This window comes from Dendropsophus ebraccatus, chromosome 14, assembly GCF_027789765.1.
Source record: "Dendropsophus ebraccatus isolate aDenEbr1 chromosome 14, aDenEbr1.pat, whole genome shotgun sequence".
In the NCBI taxonomy this organism is placed as follows: Eukaryota; Metazoa; Chordata; class Amphibia; order Anura; family Hylidae; genus Dendropsophus; species Dendropsophus ebraccatus.
The window spans coordinates 46,251,738-46,273,075 of record NC_091467.1 but is presented as its reverse complement, the minus strand read 5'-3'; the positions used below and the strand labels follow the sequence as shown (position 1 = coordinate 46,273,075).

The 21,338-nt window shown below is 42.3% G+C and overlaps 1 protein-coding gene across 2 annotated transcripts in view; it reads right to left on the bottom strand.

Annotated features, from left to right (window-relative positions):
* TOM1L1 (target of myb1 like 1 membrane trafficking protein) overlaps window positions 1-21,338 on the bottom strand; it is a 61,306-nt gene that overhangs the window by 16,843 nt on the left and 23,125 nt on the right. For both annotated transcript variants that reach the window (XM_069952291.1, XM_069952292.1), the window contains 5 exons: window positions 10,832-10,912; window positions 9,683-9,799; window positions 7,531-7,664; window positions 4,789-4,828; window positions 3,346-3,502 (listed from right to left, as the gene is read on the bottom strand). In XM_069952291.1, the coding sequence (XP_069808392.1) occupies window positions 3,346-3,502; window positions 4,789-4,828; window positions 7,531-7,664; window positions 9,683-9,799; window positions 10,832-10,912 (529 nt within the window). The remainder of the gene's footprint in view (window positions 1-3,345; window positions 3,503-4,788; window positions 4,829-7,530; window positions 7,665-9,682; window positions 9,800-10,831; window positions 10,913-21,338) is intronic.

Here is a 21,338-nt window from a genome sequence, read left to right as displayed (position 1 = left end):
TATGTGGGAGGGAGGAGTATAATGGTTACACAAGTAGCAGAGGTGAGCTGGTTCCCACCACAACACATTGGGGGAGATTTATTAAACATGGTGTAAAGTAGAACAGGCTCAGTTGCCCCTAGCAACCAATCAGATTCCACCTTTCATTTTCCAAAGAGTCTGTGAGGAATGAAAAGTTGAATCTGATTGGTTGCTAGGGGCAACTGAGCCAGTTTCACTTTACACCATGTTTGATAAATCTCCCCCATTATGTGTATTGGTCAATATGTGTAAGATAGATGTCTGCTAAACACTTGTTCATACCAGTGCTTCTCAATTCCAGTCCTCAGGCCTCATGGTTTGAGGATATCCCATACAAAGAACAACTGTGATAATACCTGATGCACTGAGTACAATTATATCACCTGTAAAATACTAAGGAAATCCTCAATACATGACCTGTTGGTGAAGCTTGAGGACTGGAATTAAGAAGCACTGGTTCAGACAACAGCTACTGCCTCTCCGCTTCCCCCCCCCCCCCCCCCATCGAACCTCCCTCAAAAAGACAGGTACTCGTAGGACATTTACATTTAAACAGAAGTCTTATTAGCTAGCTTTGCAATATACACACTAACCTGTAAAAGCTGTATAAGTATAGACACAACTCAACACACAACAGTAAGTTGGATTTTAGATAATGGCACAGTGCAACTGGAGTCTGGAAGCCTGGCTTTGGTAGGCTACAGCTTGGAGTCCCGCTGTCCTCCCATCTTGTGGGGACAGCCCGAGTCCTTCCTGGAGAACAGGAATACAGCCTAGGTCATATGCTGTCTGATTTTTTTCTAGGCAGAACTCAGGCAGTCTCCACCTTCTCCATGGAACTGGAAGACAGCTGAATTCAAATGGCAATGGTTTGGGTTTGTACGAACCCGAACCTTGGCCCGGCTCGCTCATCTGTAGAAGTCACTGGATCCCTCTTATGGTTCCTTTAAGAAACCTGCAGGACTTTTCCCTTGAACGCAGACTGTCCTAAAGACACCATGGAACATTGGATAAGTCTTCAAAATTGATTCTTTATTGAGTAAATGGTTTTCATCATATATTGTATACAACTTGCTAAGGGGGGTTCTACCTCCCAAACCCAGTATCCTGACAAACATTTTGAAGACTCATCTACTGTCCGGTGGTATCTTTAGGCCAGTTTTTGCTCAAGGGAGTAGTCCTGCGGGTTTCTTAAAGGATCCATGAGAAGAATCCAGTGACCTTTTCTGGTGACATATACAAATTAGATGTGTTAGCCAAAACTGCCATTTTTGATGAAACCGGCTAATCGTTTATTTTGTATGGCAACCTCTGCAACTCTACCCTGACAGATAATGTCAGGAGACAGAAGACATTGGGCATTTCATTTGCCCACCCTATCCATTCAGAACACATGAGCGCTTTTCTCAGCTGAGCATTCATGTATATAGAGGGTTTGAGAACATAGCTGACAGCAACTGAAGGTGCATGGCAAACTCAAAGTTTACCAAGAGTGCAGCAATATTTTTAAACTTTTTAAACGTTGGATAACCCCTTTAAGTCTAGTGTATTATTTCATGAAAGTTATCACCCTCATATTCCTTTCCCTTCTATCTTGCCTGGCAAAAGTGTTCCTGCACAGACTTATTGTGTGTATTGTTACTTTAAAGCGAATGTACAATCAGACCTATGTACTTTTTTTTTTGCAGTACCTTATTGGTGCCGGTATGGGGATTCAGGTGGCCAGTGTACAAGAGCAAAACGGCGCTGAGCACAGGAATCAGGCGCCATTTTGAAACAAGGACTACACCACGGGTATCCTGCTCTGGCACCGATAAGGTACTGCAAAAATTTTCAGATAGGTTTGATGGTACCTTTTAGATATGACTAGTGTTTATATGGCATATCCTCTACAGTGTGTCAAGGACAAGGCTTCTATGTGTATTATGCCTCCAGCTAGGTGGAAGCTTGCTCAGCATGTATACACCCGATCCCTGCGCTCTGAGGCTGTTGTTTTGCCCTATGGAGCCCAATTACATGGCATGTTCAAGAGGACACATAGAAGTCTATTGATAAACTATAGAAAGAGGTTGGGTATGTAGTTCCTAAAGATCCACTGGCAGCTAATAATGTCGGCTTATAAGGAGAACCTGTCAGTTGTTGCATTTTCTTCTTACTCATTGGAGACAGTTCAATTGAATTAAAGTGGTATTTTATGTTTCAGAGAATAAAGATTATAAAAGATTATAGTTCTCCAATATACTTTCTGCACCAATTGCTTGTGGCTTTCAAGATCTCTGATTGCAGTCATTATAGAAGAACATTGACGTCCTGGACATGTGATTGGCACAGAAATTAAAATGGTGAGTAGATGCCTGCATTTATAATAATTCTAATGGATTTTGTATTATACATGCTTTAGTCTTTGGGCATGAATGTTCTTTGCATTTGAGAAAAAAAGTTATTTCAGATAAGGGAAAGTGCTGAAACTCTGACACAAACTCAGTCCGATTTTCTCTGTGAATCAATAAGGATTCTAGATATTGGGACCACGCTAATGTTACCCTCTGACTAGTCCAGCAGAAATTTTTTTTCTGCATAGGCCATGAATACCAGATTGATATTGCATCAGCTGATTGAAGAGACTATGGCACTCAGCTGAGATCTGCAACCTCTTCTCCATAGTGCCTACTTTAGTAGGTATAAGAACAATGCTGCAGTACCTTGCACCACAACTACAAATAATATGGTAATTAGATACTTGGCACATCAACTTTTCAGAGGCTGCAGAGTTCTCATAAGCTCCGCAGTGTCGTCGATCAGTTGATCAGCAAGGGTAATGCACGTTGGACATTATCGATCTGATATTATTGATAAGGTTGGATAACTTTTCTTTAAAAATAGATTTTGACAGGTCATCAGACATGTCAAAAGTTATTGATCACAGTGGGTTTTACTGGTAGACCCGCTATCATCAGGAGATATAGCCAGGGATTAATTACGACAATATAGTCTCATAGACTTACATTGTTGAAATAAAGGCCCTATCCCACGGTACGATTATCGGCCGTTACGGCCGATAATCGTCCCATGGAATGGAAGGCAGCGATCAGCTGACATCGTTCATGTTGGCCCCCGCACGGGCCCTCCCATTCAAAGTGATAGAAGGCAGGATTTAGTAGTGTGAATGGGGCCTTAGAGGTGAGAGTTGCTGCCGCCCATAGGTGAGAATCTAGAACGTTGGACGCCTCACTATTCATAGTTCTATAGAAGGGTATTTGTTTTTTTAAACTGGACAATTATACAGGGTTTATACTGTAAGCCAATATCTGGCATATACTTTACCCATATTGTAAGCTTGTTGTGGATTGACATTTGGCACTGAAGCAGGAATAGCAGCAGCAGGAGATGGATGGTAACCATTAGTCTGGTTGTGTATTCTAGGCGCTGGGTCAAGTTCAATGAGTTCACTTGCAGGTGCTGAAGGTTCATTCATTCCAGTCTGAAAGGTCAATGTCAATCAATAACAAATCCCATTTTAGTAATGACTTACAGTGGCATTCACCAAATAACACTACTTTGCGTATCAAGCTCAACTTCAGGCATTCACTTTTACAATATTCGCACTTATTAGTATTTTAACCATCTAACACATTAGATGGTTAAACTAGAAAGAGTCCCCTGGAGATACCAGCATTTGTGTCATATATTTATAAGTGACACATACTGTAACTCAGCTGTCTTCAAGGGGTGTTCCCACCTTGTATGTCATGGCTCCTATTACACAGAGCGACATCCAGCAGACCATCACTAATGTTCTAGTTTTTTTCAACATGTTGAAAGACAAGGATCAGCCAACATCGTGCCTTTTAACAGGAGCTTTTACACCAAGCGATTATTGGCCATAAAGGCTGATAATCGGCCAAATTATGGCCGAAAATCGCTTGGTGTAATAGGGCCTTTAGGCCACTTTCACACATCCATGGATCATATATAATACCAAGTTTCCTCTGCAGTGGTCACTAAAGAGGAACTGTATGGCCAGCTGCAACCTTTCTCGATAATAACAACTTAATTCAGGGGTTTCTGAACCCAGAGCCCTGTGGTCGCTCATTGATTGCAAGGTTGTAGCAAGGTTTTCAATGCAATTTATGCAACTACTGTTAGGCTATGTTCACACACTGTATAAACAACAGCCGTTGTTTAACGTTTCCTACGCCCGGAATTAACGATCACGATCATTAATTCCGGACATAGGTAGCGTTACGCAACGGCCATTCATGCGGAACGGCTGTTGTTTATACAGCTTGGGAAAAAGCTTCAGGCTATGTGCAGACTACGTATTGGACCGGCTGTTCCGTGACCCGTACTGCAGTACCGGCCGGATGATCTTAGCAGCCGCAGAGTTCTGATGCGGGCGCATCCGTGCGTGCCCTCATCAGAACTCTCCACTGCACACTATGGAGCGTGGGGCCGGAGCCGTTTACTCTATAGTGTGCACTGACAGGGTTTTCTGCGGCCGCTATTCAATCAATAGCAGGCGCAGAAAACTGACATGTCAGTTGTTTGCAGCACCGCTACGGATCCCATAGAAGGCAAAGTAATGTATATTCTCGTAATCACGGGCGTTGTACAATGGCTGTGGTTTTACGAAAATATACGTTATGTGAACATAGCCTAGATCTGTAAAACTTTGTAAATCTGCAGCACTGCTGCAAAAATCCCAGTAAAAACATAATACACGTGGAACACAGCCAACTATCCCTAAAGTAATGAAAAAGGTCTTACCACACTTTTATCCTGTCTGTTACTTCTATTGCGTAAGAACCTGAAAAATGCAATGAATTTTTTAAAGATTTTATTTTGTCTAACAACTGATTTGGGGGAAAGACCTATTATTCGTTACTTAGCAAATTCTTCACTTGTATAATATTATTCTGGATCACAACCCATCAGTAGTAATAAGTGAGCCCAGTACCTTTAATGCACTTTAGTAGAAAGCATTATTCTTTTTCCCCCAATAGCATATTATGGCATATTACATGAATGCACAATGACTTACTGATCGGCAGAAACGTAGAAGATGATGATGTCACCAATCCCCAGAAAAAAAAATGAATTTAGTGCTATTAGAGGTGCTCCAGAGCCTTCATTTTACACATGGAACATCCAATGCTATAACTTGCTATTGTATGAAAGCCCCTTATTGTCATAAGCATGACACTTTTGTCACAATTTATACTGTGAATTGTAGCCCAAATCTGTGCCAGTTCCAAACTAGTACGGCAACCCTGTGATGTGATCCAATGGTTGGGGGTTCCAATGCAGCCAGGGTTTCACAGGCTAATACATAGTTGCTGGACCAAAAGGGTACAAAAATGCCAGAAAAAAAATGCCATACACACAGCAATTACGTTTTTGAGATGACCAGAACATGCCTATTGAAGTCTAAAAAGCCACACCCTCAGCAAGTTCGGTTTTTCAAAAACTGTCACAGAGCCTCAAAAACGCCAGAGAGGAGAGAAAAATGCCACCCCGAAAAATATATAATAAACTTCCATTGACTCTCAGCTAACATCTGGCCACTAGTGTTTTTGCAACCCCCCACCCCCCCCCCCCCAAAAAAAAAAAAAAAACGCCATGGCATTTTTGTTGACATGAAACCAGCCTAACACAACTCCCTCAACTAATAAATAAAAAAAGCTATGGCTATGTCCCTAGTAAAAAAAACATACATTTACAAAAAACATACATAAAATCAATTTACCAGAATTTTGCAATTTTACATTTTTGTGGCCTAATGCTAAAAAGTTTCCTTAATCCCCTTTGGGGTCCATCTGCTCACTGCTCCCGTAGATAATTGTGTAAGGGATATTATTTCTAAAATGTTATGTTTTGGAACTGAAATAAAAAGAAAAAAGAAAAGAAAGGCCCAAAAATCTACAAGGAGGTCCTTTATTACAGAGAGCAAGGAGCTAACTAGGGTCATGCATGAGAGGTTTCTAAAAACTGCAGATTTAGGGTAATAAATATTAAAGCGAATGTACCATCACAGGTACTTACATTTTTCATTGCAGTACCTGCACGGTGCCAGTGCAGGGATCCCGATTAGCACCATTTTCTGCTTAGCACTGTCCCGGCTTGAAGCACTGCGGGTAGGCCCAGCTCTCCAGGTGTGACAATACCATTTTCCTCGGTGACGCGTCTCCATTACAATCAAGCAGGGATGCATTACCGAGGGGAGGGGTTATGGTCACACCTTGGGGGGTGTACTGGGCCTGCCCCCAGAGCTCTGAGATGGGCCGAGCTCTAGAGATGAGTGAACCTACCAAGGTTCGGGTTCGTATGAACCTGAACTCTCGGCGTCTGATTCCCGCTGTCTGCAGCCTCCATGAAGAGGGTGGATACAGCCAGAGGACCGCCTGGAAAACTGGGATACAGCCTATGGCTATGGCTGTATCCCAGTTTTCCAGGCGGTCCTCTGGCTGTATCCACCCTCTTCATGGAGGCTGCAGACAGCGGGAATCAGACGCCGAGAGTCCAGGTTCTTACGAACCCGAACCTCGGCAGGTTCGCTCATCTCTACCGAGCTCCAGCAGAAAATGGCGCAGTGTCGGAATCCGGCTGCTTGTGAAAAAAGGGCCATGCCGCTGGGATCCCTGTGATGTACCTGTGATGGTACATTCGCTTTAAGTTGAAATTTTCTCTTAATGCCTTCTGTGTTAAATGTTACCTGAAAGTACAGACTTTTATTTCTAAGAATGTTGATACACCTTTTTCAACTTTGCATTGGCACTGCTGTTATTCCTCCTGGCCATAAGCATTCTTTGTCAATGCTGACACTGTTAGGGTCCTGTTCCACGAAGCGATTTTCCAACGATTTACAATCTCCAACGACCGCTATGGTGAACGACCTGAAATCGTTCATCCAATTACACGGAGCGACGGTTGTTACTTATGAACGTTCTTGCGGTCGTCCTGTCGTCGCTATTTAATTTCACTGAACAACATCTTATTACACCGAACAATGTGTGAATGATTTGCAAACGATCAACAATTAAAATAGGTCCAAAATCTATCAAGCGACCAATGATTTCTCGTTGGTTGTTTAATTGTTGCCTGCTATTACACAAAACGATTATTGTTCAATTACGAATGATCTAACGATTTTTCGAACTACAATCGTCCCGTGGAATAGGGCCCCTAGTGATGATTGGATTGGAGTCAGACTATTTAACTTCATGCCCTATTGACAAAAGGAATGGTAACACCCAGTTGTCAGGTTTTTTTTCCGAGGAGGAATAACAGAGGAAAGCCAAAATAGGAAAACAAATGCCCTCAAATTATTATAACTATTTACTAAAATTTACTCTTTTTACTTTGCCTCTATTATATTATCTGTATATTCTGTATTTAGAAGAAGTGATTGGGGAAGGCGGGATAAGAGCATGGGACAATAACTAAGTATTTAATGCATACGGTAGTGATAATTATATAGGAAGGAAAATATTACAAATGGAAATGTTTTACCTTGTGTGTCTCAGGAAAATATTATTCAAGTCGTCATTGACTTGCACCAGTTCAATGATAACATCCTCATTTTGTACAGTTTCCAAAAGCTTTAAGATCCTGGCTTGCATTTCCCGGCATACTTTTTCCAGCTCCTGTCAGATTTCAATAGAGGTCAGCTATTAATGAGTGACATGATAGCAACACGCAGATGGCTTTGTTAGGGAATGTCATTGGTTTCAAGGTAAATACTGTGCGAGATGACAATGGGAAGGTTTGGTCTCTGACAATGCAGGCACTGTTAGTAGCAGTCTTGGCTATGAATTCCTGTCCGGCATTCTCATTTGTAGAGCCCGGAGGCACAGAAGTGAGAGTGACTTGTGTACGCTGACAAAGCAGTGGGACTACCATTTATCTGTACTCTCTGTGAGCAGACAGGTGGTAATGCCCAGCCAGAGCCGGGTGTTAATAAGAATATGTGCTTCCTACATTGTTACGGAGAAAACTGCAGTCACGGGAGATAAGAAATGTGTCTGCAGGAGGAGAAGTAACCTGGGAAGTGAGAAGAATGAGGAGCAGAAGGTATAGAATCAGGGATAAAAGGATGAGGCGGAAAGAATTTCAACTAAGCAATATTGCTGGGTGATAATGAATAAAGGGCAAGAAGGTTGAAGAAAGGAATAAAGGTGCGAGAGAGGACCGGATATAAAGGGACAACATTCTTCATTTCAATCTGATTTTTTTGGTAGTATATCTGACTGAAAACTTAACCACTATTTCACACTGTTTCACATTCACGCGATCCGTGTCGCGACCCCCACCACGTAAAAATAGGACATGTCTTAGTGCGGATCGCAGCACGAATTCCCCCTCCCGTCGCCTGGCAGCTAGAGATGAGCGAACCGGATCCCATACCGATTTTTTCCAAAAATCCGAGTCCGGTCGGATTCGCATTTTTGGAAGTCCGCTCTGAATTTTTTTTTTCTTGCTTTCTAAAATGGCAGCCGCCATTTTAGAAAGCAGGAAGTGTTCTTGTCGGGAAAAGCGCTTTCCCATGATGCCCGGAACACTTCCAATCAGCAGGGATGTTGCACTAACCCACCCCCTGTGTGACGTCGGTATTGCCTAAAGAGGAGCATGAGGCAGTCTGCACAGAGAGAGGAAGGAGACTGTTAGCAGTGTGCAGAGCTCGTCAGTGACAAAACGCTGCTGCTGCATGCTGTTGTACTGAGAAGATATTGTACAAAAGCAAAGACAAAAAGATTATTAGGAAAGCGGAGAGGAGAAACATATAGTGATTGAGAGAGAACGAAAGATAGATAGGTAGATAGATTAGGCATAGGAGAGCAAAGGGTGCACAGAACAAAAACGTGCTATACAGATATCCAAGTACTATACTGTTACCCTTGCGAGAGTGTATATGACATAGGTGTTTTCCTGAGGCACAAATATATACCTCGTGCATGTGTGTAGAATAAAACCTTTTTCTCTGCATAGTGAATGGTGAAATGGTGAATTTCCTGCATAGACCCTGTATTGGTGAATTTCCTGCATAGACCCTGTAATGGTGAATATTGAAGTCTAAAAAAAAAAAATTTGACTTTGAGATATTGAAAAGATAATGATGTTACTGATATGTAGAGCCCTAAATTCAACCAAATACACTAACCCTGTATCATATAGATGCTTTAAACTATGAAATTCGAAGAAATCCGAAATTCGGTCGAACCGATCTTTTAAAAAAAATCCGGAAGTCCGGTTGGAACGAACTTTTGAAGAGTTTGCTCATCTCTACCGGCAGCAGAGATGACAGGAGCGCGGAAGACAACTACTGGCCTACTCCCCCCGTGCCAGTGAACATGTGAATGAGCAAGTAAGTAGTTTTCTTTTGTGCTCCTGTCATCTCAGCTGCTGGGCAGTGGGGGGCTGCACTTCTATTGCAGGATCCCTGCTGCAACCCTTCTCTGGTCATCATGGTGTGGATTGCGGTGGGGGTCACAGCATGGATTGTGTGAATGAGGCCTAAGATTGTTGGCACATTAAGAAATTCTAACTCCAACTATGTGCATTGGGTTCAAAACTTCCAACAACCACCATTTTTGAGCTGTAAGTTTACGGCTATAATCACACAAAATAATCATTAATCATAAAGTAATCATAAATAGGAAGCTACCTGTAAGAGATCCATGTCTTCTTGTAGCTCTGCTCCTGAGGTGCTTTCAAGCAAGATCTCCGACATGACTCTCACATTCGTTCTCACCATATCCAGCTCGCTGTACAGTTTACCGATCTAGAGTAAAAGAGACACCTTAAGGTTAGGTTCAAACATCTTATTTTGGCCATTCAACTGCTGTGTTTTTGGACAACCGTCATTTTGAGGCCAATTAACGTCTGTTATTTTGACATCACAGACGTCATTGCAAAATAATGGACATCTAAAAAGACAGCCGTCGAACGGCCCCCCCAAAAAAAGACATTGGAGAGATTTATCAAACATGGTGTAAAGTGAAACTGGCTCTGTTGCCCCTAGTAACAAAGAAGATTACACTTTTCATTCCTCACAGACTCTTTGGAAAATGAAAGGTGGAATCTGATTGGTTGCTAGGGGCAACTGAGTCAGTTTCACTTTACACCATGTTTGATAAATCTTCCCCATTGTGTGAACCTAGACCAACGACACTGTATTGTTTTATTCCAAGATTATATTATATGTCTTAGGTTAGGAGTGGAGGACATACTGTCAATGTATATTAGACTAGTGCAGGGACCAATCTGTTCATTCTAACATATACCTCTAAAGCTGGATATTTTGGCCAGTATTTAGCCAAAATTAGGAATGGAGCCCGCGCAAAGAAAAATTGATTTTGTTTTTGGTTAAATGTACTTATGAAATACACACCAATGTACTGACCAAATGATGACTAAAAAACTACTATGACCCCAGTCTAGTGCTAGCCTCATGTACACAGCAGAGGTGTCCTTCTCTGGAACCATACACAGTAAAATAGCCTCTGTATGACATCAGATTCATAGAGAGATACACTTCTATTGCATGGAACTGTAATACAACCATTCGTGTGAGGCCTAAGTAGACGTTAAGGGGGAGATTTATCAAAGGGTGTAAAATTTAGACTGGTGCAAACTGCCCACAGCAACCAATCACAGCTCAGCTTTCCTTTCAGCACTGCCTAAAGCTGAGCTGTGATTAGTTGCTGTGGGCAGTTTGCACCAGTCTAAATTTTAAACCCTTTGATAAATCTCCCCCTAAGTGTTTATAAGTCCATTTTTTTAGTTTTACATATTGGATACATATTACACATACCTGTTCAGGTGAAAGCTGCTGCGCACTCGTCTCTGTATGTAATGGAGTGATAGTTCTGTCACAAATAGCCTGCTTGTTATCCTGAAGAAAAAGCAGAAAGGACAGTAGTTCAGCTAAGTGGTCGTCCCAGCGTCCGGACCCTCAGCAATTGAAGCGTCTATGTCCTCTCACTATGACATTAGTTTGTAGTAATGATGGGTATTCTTCAAAATGTGTACCATTCATAAAAGTGCCTTTGCTGAGATGTGGTTTACATACTATAGACCGGATCATTCATTTGAGTCTGTTCAAAACTTTGTGTCTGCGACTAATAATAATAATAATAATAATACTCTTTACTTATATTGCACCAACATATTCTGCAGCTTCTTACAGTACAGAGGGTACATACACCTCCTGAACCCACTTCATACACCCATTAACAAATCATAGCCTTGATGTCTGTCATGTACAGAAGCCTAAAAAAAAAGGGAAAATAGGCCTGAGGGGAAAACCACAGAAAAAGGAAGCCCCCGACCAAACAAATGCAAGACCAAATATGGAAAAAATGTTATTTTATATTCAATATATTCCAAAGAACAAAACTTAAAAATGCATGTAATAAGAGCTGGAGCCTATACAAAACCCCAACATAGGGTGGATAGAAGTAAATTACATTACATGATATAACAAACAATATGATACATAGATACTAATGGGTAATCTGCATGCATATATACTGGGCACTGGGCATATTGGATAAACAGAAGTAAATTGTGCATTACCCATACAGCGTGTCCTTAGTATATTTGTCCACCACACCACTCATCCGTCGCGCGTTGCTTTATCGCGGGTGACCCTGGGAGAAGCAGAGCTCAAAGGGAGCCCTGCAGTATGGATAGGTAATGTATACAGTTTAAGCAAGGGCTGCAAGGACATCGGTAACTATGTCCATGCAGCCCTTGTTAAACGAATATCGGGCCGTGTAATAGGCCCAGTAAACGAGCTCTGATCTAGAAGATTACAGTTATTATCGGACCCCATTGGCCCGAGTAATGCTACCTAACACTATAGGACTGCTCAGCCAATGCCTTGTATTCTGCTATTGAATAGAGTGACAGTGCGCATACAGTATAGGGCCACAGCTTCACACAAACAGGGCACTCAGGACTCCCCAGTGAATGATGGGGTTCCAACAGTCTGAGCCCAACCAATCACTTATGACTTATTATGTGTAGCGCTGCATATCTAAACTACTGTTTGAGCTTTCCTGGCTTTGTTTCTTAGGCAGAGTAAAATAAATTATGATGCTGTGCATGATAGCAGCCACAATGCTCATAAAAATGTTCTTGCAGACTCAGCTGCTTCTGGCTATTAAACAAACCACAAGCGCCTAGCTCCACAAGAAATCTATATGGTGAATGCATTTGTTTAAACAGAACATGTCCAGTGGCACTGCCGCAAGGGTTAGGGGTACAATAGGCTTTAACTTATCGATTTCCTTCAAAGGAAAGTAAAACTATAGGTAAGAAACTTCTACTTTTTTATAGAAAGTATTTGTAATAACTAAGTTATTATAATATCTAAGGGTGCATTCACAGGTCCGCAAATTTGCAGACGTTACGGACGGGGAAGGAATTTCATGGATTTGTTCCTCGCCCGACATGATGTGCCATTTTGAAGATGTTTTAACCAGTCATCCACGTATCATAATTTACATTTTGCCGTAGAACCCTATCACTAGAAGAGATTATCAGCCGGCAGATATCGCTTCATGTAACAAAGGCTATTGAGATAGGCGCAACTCGAGCATGATTGAGTCGAAACGTTTGCCATTTAAATACCGGTGGCTGAAGACATTGGATGCAGTCCTAGGGTGTCCGGGAAAGCATAGAAAAAGCTTATGGCTTAACCATGTTTTCTGGGATTCCCTAGGGCTGCATTGAACTTCTTCAGCCACTGTTATTTTAATGTCAAGTGATCATACTGGAGCATATATGAGTTGCGATCATTGGCTTATCGTTGTCTTTTAACATGTTTGAAAATCATCAGCCGACGACCAGTGATAAATGTTGTATTATTTTTAAATGTGGCTGAGAGTACAGCCGGTGGCAGCTTTCTCCGCCGGCGGTGCCTGCAAGGTTTTGGGGGGGGGGCACTTGGGGTTTGGTCCTGTGACATTGGGGTCACAGGGAACCAGGGGACCTGCACATGGTACATGGGGCAATATGGTTTGATCAAATTATTTACCAACATCCTGGCGTTGGTTTTTAAATGTAGCCGAGAGGCATTAGTGTCAGCCATAGGTGTGAGGTGCAGCAGCTCTTCTCTCTCCATGTCGTAATATTAATTTCTATTTAGCGACATTAACGTTAATCTAAAAGCAAGGGTTTTGTAAACATTGCCAATGATGTTCATGCAGCTTTTACCGCATGAACATTGAGCCATGTTATAATTGTAAATGAGCGCTGAAATAGCAGTTTGGCGCTCATTTACCCTATTTATCTGGCTGTCTTATATGCCTTTATGCTGGCCAACTTTTCCTGCTTTCAGAGGGGTTATCCAGCCCTGCAAAAACATGGCCACTTTCTTCCAGAGACAGCACCGCTTTTGACTCCAGTTTGGGTGGGGTTCCATAACTCGGTTCCATTGAAGTGAACGGAGCCTAATTGCAAACCACACCTGAACTGGAGACAAGAGTTGTGCTGTTTCTGGAAGGAACTTCCCATGTTTTTGTAGTGTTGGATAATCCCTTTAACAACTTTAAGAACTGACCGCTTCCTGTCTAACATATCCCACCCATTGGCAGCCACCATTGTCCCATGCTAAGGGTGGTATTCCACGGGCCAATGGGGCCCGATAAACGAGCGCCGATCTGCTAGATCAGCGCTTGTTTACTGGGCCTATTCCACGGCCCAATTATCGTTAAACAAGGGCTGCAGGGACATCGTTATCGATGTCCTTGCAGCCCTAGCTTAACTAGTATACATTACCTATGCATGGTGCAGGGCTCCTCTTCTCCTGCTTCTCCCGGGTCCCGCGAGCCCCTCCAGCGTCAGGGCAGCCTGTCTCGGCTGAGAGGTCACTCATCCAATCACTGGCCGGGACCGCCACGGCGAGTGATTGGCTGAGCGGCCTGAGTGATTGGCTGAGCAGCCTGAGCTGAGACAGGCCGCCCTGACGCTGGAGGAGCGCGCAGGATCCGAGAGAAGCAGAAGAAGAGGAGCCCTGCACCCTGCATAGGTAATGTATATCGTCAGTTGCCGGCCCTGCACCGCTATTCCACGTAGCGGTGTGCAGTCAGCGGTGCGACAAATATAGGTCCTAACCTATATCAACGATCAGCCGATGACAACGATCATCGGGTGATCGTTGTCTCTATTCCACGGAGCGATAATCGGCCGAATCGGGCCGATTCGGACGATTATCGCTCCGTGGAATAGGGCCGTAATGCTCTTCACCTCACCTATTAGTGTTTTACAGTAGCCTGCATCTACCATGTATATTATACAAGAAGAGCAAAACCAAGGCTTACAGCTGAAATTCATAGTTTAATTTTCACATTAAAAATCACATATCTCACATAAAAACAGTTTACAAAAGGTTATGAGAAAAATGGCGTCCTACAAACACACTGCTTTAGATCATAGAATAAAAATATAAAATCCTCTGTTGTCTGGAGTCAATACGTATGTTGCTGTCTCTAATGCATCATAGCATGCCACCCAAAATTGGACTAAAAATTGTTTAATTCCGGCCGCTATCTCTAGACACATCTAAAAAATACAATCTAAACCGATCATATTGACTCACCCATGGCAGTGTGGTAGTGCTTGACCCCTACGCACGTTTCGCGTGGCTACGCTTCCTCAGTCAATATGATCGGTTTAGATTGTATTTTTTAGATGTGTCTAGAGATAGCGGCCGGAATTAAACAATTTTTAGTCCAATTTTGGGTGGCATGCTATGATGCATTAGAGACAGCAACATACGTATTGACTCCAGACAACAGAGGATTTTATATTTTTATTCTATGATCTAAAGCAGTGTGTTTGTAGGACGCCATTTTTCTCATAACCTTTTGTAAACTGTTTTTATGTGAGATATATTTGATTTTTAATGTGAAAATTAAACTATGAATTTCAGCTGTAAGCCTTGGTTTTGCTCTTCTTGTATAATATATGTTTTATAAAAGAGGCTTTTTATTGGAGATTTTTTAGTGGGTTTATAAGGATACAGGGGTAAAGGAACAGACCCCTTGGTGACAATTTATTGCTGATACCCATTGGAACGTGTGTTTCTATCTACCATGTATGTGAAGCACATCTATCTATCTATCTTTGTAACATTTATAATCCTCATGTAAGCTAAAACAGAAAACTGTTTCCTACCTACAAGCTCATTTACTGATTATTACTCTTCTACATATAAGTACAAACATCAAAGGGAACCTGTCACCAAGACAATGCTATCTAATCTATCACCATCATGTTATAGAGCAGGAAGAACTGAGCAGATTGATATATATCTTTGTGGGAAAAGATTCAGTATAACTTGTAACATGTTGATCTAAATCCCTGTTTATTCTGTGGTAAGGAGTCCAGTGGCCGGTGTCACTCAATGGACGGGACTCTTTAGCATGGGAACATCAGAGATTTCAATCAATAAATTACAAGTTATACTGAATTTTTTCCCCATAAAGATATATATCAATACGCTCAGCTTCTTCTGCTCTATAACATGATGCTGATAGCTTTTCATGGTGACAGGTTCCCTTTAACGGCTTGCAGTTATATCTATTAAAAAAATTGATAAACTTGTATGGCATTATACTAAAACATGCCCCTAGGTCACTAGGACTGGGTCTGGAGCTTACTACACAAGGGGCAGATCCATGTATAACATGCCATGGAGCTATTATTACTGGCTGATTCTTACATAAGTGTCAGGGTATAGGTCAGTGTAACACATATCCATGATACGAGTGGTTGAAGTAGAAGTTATGGGTACCTGCGGTATAGCATAAGCTACTGAGAAACTTTTACATAAACATTTATTACAGAAAAAAAAGTTATTTGCTTGAGAGTATCTCATTTTTATAAAATTCCTTTTACCATCATAAAGCTACACGGTGGGAAAGAAAAATCTTTTCATTCCACTAAAGTATCTACTTTAAAGAATTTATTTCTTCAAATCATCAAGTACATAGGCTGGGAAGTGCTTGAAAACATTTTATTTCTCTATAAATCACAAAGTACATGTTGAAAAATGCTTAGGGACCAACCCTGGCACCACAGAAGCAAAGCACAAAAATAGTCATAAAATGTGCCATAAAACAATAGCACACTGGATAGTTGGGGAAGAGAGACATGGGGAAAAAGGCACAATTAAAATAAAATTCTGCTCTGCAATCTAGGTTTTGGCACATAAAAAAAGAGACTGTTGCGTTCTGTCTACACAACAATAAATTACCTACTAATCTAATTTTCTCCGGAAGCTTGCACTATAAATATAGGGCTAGAAAGGTGAAGGATTTCATCCAGGAATGATTGCTCTGTGAAGATTGGGTCCTCCCAGACCATGTTATGAAGACAGTGAATGTGCCGACAGCTGAGAGTTTATTACTTGGGTGCATAGGCCAGTAGCTGCACCGATGTCCTAGAAAAACACCCCTGGGGACTTCTGTTTCTACACCCGCCAAGATATAGTTTCTCCTATTATAGACCCTTAAAAAAGGTACTCCAGCGAAAATCTTTTTTTTCAAATCAACTAGTTTCAGAAAGTAATATAGATTTGTAATTTACTTCTATTTAAAAATCTTAAGTTTTCCAGTACTTATCAGCTGCTGTATGTCCTCCAGGAAATGTTGTTGACACAGTGCTTTTATATCCTCTGCTGACATCTCTGTCCCAGACAGGAACTGTTTAGAGCAGGAGAGGTTTTCTATGGGAATTTGCTGCTGCTCTGGACAGTTCCTGACATGGACAGAGATGTCAGCAGAGAGTACTGTGTCAGACTGGAAGAAAACAAAATTTCCTGCAGGACATCCAGCAGCTGGTAAGTACTGGAAGACTTGAGATTTTTAAATAGATGTAAATGACAAATCTATATAACTTTCTGAAACAAGTTGATTTGAAAGAAAAAGATTTTCACTGGATAACCCCTTTAAAGAAATCCTTAGGCTCCATTCACACTGAGTAAAATTGGCAGAATTCCCACAATCAGTGAGATCAGTGCTTGTTTGCAGTGCCTTTACCTGACCTAACAAATTGAGGGGCCCAGGCTGCATGAACGATCCTTGTATCATTGTTTTAAGATCATAAGCAACAGTGTATACTTACATCTCTGCTGCTTGTGATCTGACATGTCTCCTCCAGTCCGGCCGCTGGCTGTATCTTCTGGCCCCGTCTCCTCCGGCTGTAAATCATTCTGGAGGAGGCGGGGCCTGAAGATACAGTCGGCAGCCTGACTGAAGTATTAAGCGGCAGTGGACACACTGTATGCATTACTGTTCCCTTTACATTTGCCAGGCCAGGAGTAAGAAGGAAAGGAAAGGGGGGGGGGGGGGGGAGAATAGTGTACCCCACTATACAGGGTGTAGAGATAACAAATCTTAAAAATGATACTCTAAACTCTCATAAATTCTCCATCTATTCACATACATCTTGTATCAGAACATAAGCATTTCAGACCTACTAGATTAGAGGACTACAAACTTGTTCTAGTCCATCCTCTTTCAGGGTCAGGGAAATGTTACTCTGTGGCTTTATGACAGTACAATAGATTTCTGCCTACAAGATCAACACTACTAAGCATTCCAAATATCTGTATGGCTTCAGGCTGTTTTATCCACACCCAACTCCACACAAAGACAACGTTTCCCATTTTATAACTGTGAGGCGCGAAATTCTCTGATTGTGACGGCACACAGATGGCACAGATACATTGCAGCAGATTTTAATATGGGCGTTCCGGACAGCCACCCAGACCACCCATATTATAATTTTCAAAGTCGCAGGCAGTTCTAAGCCTCGAAGTGAGAGAGATGCACCCGGCGTGGGAAGCGTGGTGACATCACACGCATTTGTTCTGCACCAAGAGCGTCCAGCAGCTGGTGGAGCAGAACACGGGAGCCATGAAAAGCAGGTGTCTAGCTCTGTCTAACAGCTAGCGGGGTGGGGGCGTTTTCTTGGTGATTGGATGTGCAGGTGATTGTGGAACTGTTTGGCACCACTGGGAAAATAAGTTTGTGGGACACTACTGGGAGAAGACCTGTTTGTGGCCCACTACTTGGAGAATAAGTGTTTGTGAGACACTACTGGAAGAATAACTGTTGGTGGGACATTACTGGGGAAATAACTGTTTGTGGGACATTACTGGGAAAATACCTGTGGGACACTACTGGGAGAATAAGTGTTTGTGGGACACTACTGGTAGAATAAATGTTTGTGGGACACTACTGAGGGAATAACTGTTTGTGGGACACTACTGGGAGAGAAACGGTTTGCGGGGCACTACTGGGAGAATAACTGTGGGACACTTCTGGGAGAATAAGTGTTTGTGGGATACTACTGGGAGAGTAACTGTTTGTGGGACACTACCGAGAGAATACATGTTTGTGGGACACAATTAGGAAAATAACTGTGGGACACTACTGGGAGAAAAAAATTGTTTGTGGGACACTACTGGGAGAATCAGTGTTTGTGGGACACTACTGGGAGAGTAACTGTTGGTGGGACACTACTGGTAGAATAACTGTTTGCATGACACTACTGGGAGAATAACTGTTTGTGTATGACACTACTGGGAGAATAACTGTTTGTGGGACACTACTGGGAGAATAACTGTTTGTGGGACACTACTGGGAGAATAACTGTTTGTATGACACTACTGGTAGAATAAATGTTTGTGGGACACTACTGAGGGAATAACTGTTTGTGGGACACTACTGGGAGAGAAACGGTTTGCGGGGCACTACTGGGAGAATAACTGTGGGACACTTCTGGGAGAATAAGTGTTTGTGGGATACTACTGGGAGAGTAACTGTTTGTGGGACACTACTGAGAGAATACATGTTTGTGGGACACAATTAGGAAAATAACTGTGGGACACTACTGGGAGAAAAAAATTGTTTGTGGGACACTACTGGGAGAATCAGTGTTTGTGGGACACTACTGGGAGAGTAACTGTTGGTGGGACACTACTGGTAGAATAACTGTTTGCATGACACTACTGGGAGAATAACTGTTTGTATGACACTACTGGGAGAATAACTGTTTGTGGGACACTACTGGGAGAATAACTGTTTGCATGACACTACTGGGAGAATAACTGTTTGTATGACACTACTGGGAGAATAACTGTTTGTGGGACACTACTGGGAGAATATCTGTTTGTGGGACACTACTGGGAGAGTAACTGTTGGTGGGACACTACTGGGAGAATAACTGTTTGCATGACACTACTGGGAGAATAACTGTTTGCATGACACTACTGGGAGAATAACTGTTTGCATGACACTACTGGGAGAATAACTGTTTGTATGACACTACTGGGAGAATAACTGTTTGTGGGACACTACTGGGAGAGTAACTGTTGGTGGGACACTACTGGGAGAATAACTGTTTGCATGACACTACTGGGAGAATAACTGCATGACACTACTGGGAGAATAACTGTTTGTATGACACTACTGGGAGAATAACTGTGGGACACTACTGGGAGAATAACTGTTTGTGGGACACTACTGGGAGAATATCTGTTTGTGGGACACTACTGGGAGAGTAACTGTTGGTGGGACACTACTGGGAGAATAACTGTTTGCATGACACTACTGGGAGAATAACTGTTTGCATGACACTACTGGGAGAATAACTGTTTGTATGACACTACTGGGAGAATAACTGTTTGTGGGACACTACTGGGAGAATAACTGTTTGTGGGACACTACTGGGAGAATAACTGTTTGTGGGACACTACTGGGAGAATAACTGTTTGTGGGACACTACTGGGAGAATAACTGTTTGTGGGACACTACTGGGAGAGTAACTGTGGGACACTACTGGGAGAATAACTGTTTGTGGGACACTACTGGGAGAATAACTGTGGGACACTACTGGGAGAATAACTGTTTGTGGGACACTACTGGGACAATTAATGTTTGTGAGACATTATTGGGAAAATAACTGTGGGACACTACTGGGAGAAAAACTGTTTGTGGGATACTACTGGCAGAATAAGTGTGTGTGTGACACTACTGGGAGAAAAGTGTTTGTGGAACACTACTGGTAGAATACGTATTTGTGTGACACTACTGGGAGAATAACTGCTTGTGGGACACTACTGGGAGAATAAGTTTGTGTGTGACGCTACTGGAAGAAAAAGTGTTTGCCGGACACTACTGGGAGAATAACTGTTTGTATGACACTACTGGGAGAATAACTGTTTGTGGGACACTACTGGGAGAGTAACTGTTGGTGGGACACTACTGGGACAATTAATGTTTGTGAGACATTATTGGGAAAATAACTGTGGGACACTACTGGGAGAAAAACTGTTTGTGGGATACTACTGGCAGAATAAGTGTGTGTGTGACACTACTGGGAGAAAAGTGTTTGTGGAACACTACTGGTAGAATACGTATTTGTGTGACACTACTGGGAGAATAACTGCTTGTGGGACACTACTGGGAGAATAAGTTTGTGTGTGACGCTACTGGAAGAAAAAGTGTTTGCCGGACACTACTGGGAGAATAACTGTTTGTATGACACTACTGGGAGAATAACTGTTTGTGGGACACTACTGGGAGAGTAACTGTTGGTGGGACACTACTGGGAGAATAACTGTTTGCATGACACTACTGGGAGAATAACTGTTTGTATGACACTACTGGGAGAATAACTGTTTGTGGGACACTACTGGGAGAATAACTGTTTGTGGGACACTACTGGGAGAATAACTGTTTGTGGGACACTACTGGGAGAATAACTGTTTGTGGGACACTACTGGGAGAATTAATGTTTGTGAGACATTATTGGGAAAATAACTGTGGGACACTACTGGGAGAATAACTGTTTGTGGGACACTACTGGGAGAGTAACTGTTGGTGGGACACTACTGGGAGAATAACTGTTTGCATGACACTACTGGGAGAATAACTGTTTGCATGACACTACTGGGAGAATAACTGTTTGTATGACACTACTGGGAGAATAACTGTTTGTGGGACACTACTGGGAGAATAACTGTTTGTGGGACACTACTGGGAGAAAAACTGTTTGTGGGATACTACTGGCAGAATAAGTGTGTGTGTGACACTACTGGGAGAAAAGTGTTTGTGGAACACTACTGGTAGAATACGTATTTGTGTGACACTACTGGGAGAATAACTGCTTGTGGGACACTACTGGGAGAATAAGTTTGTGTGTGACGCTACTGGAAGAAAAAGTGTTTGTGGGACACTACTGGGAGAATAAGTGTTTGTGGGACACTACTGGGAGAATAGGTGTTTTGGGACACTACTGGGAGA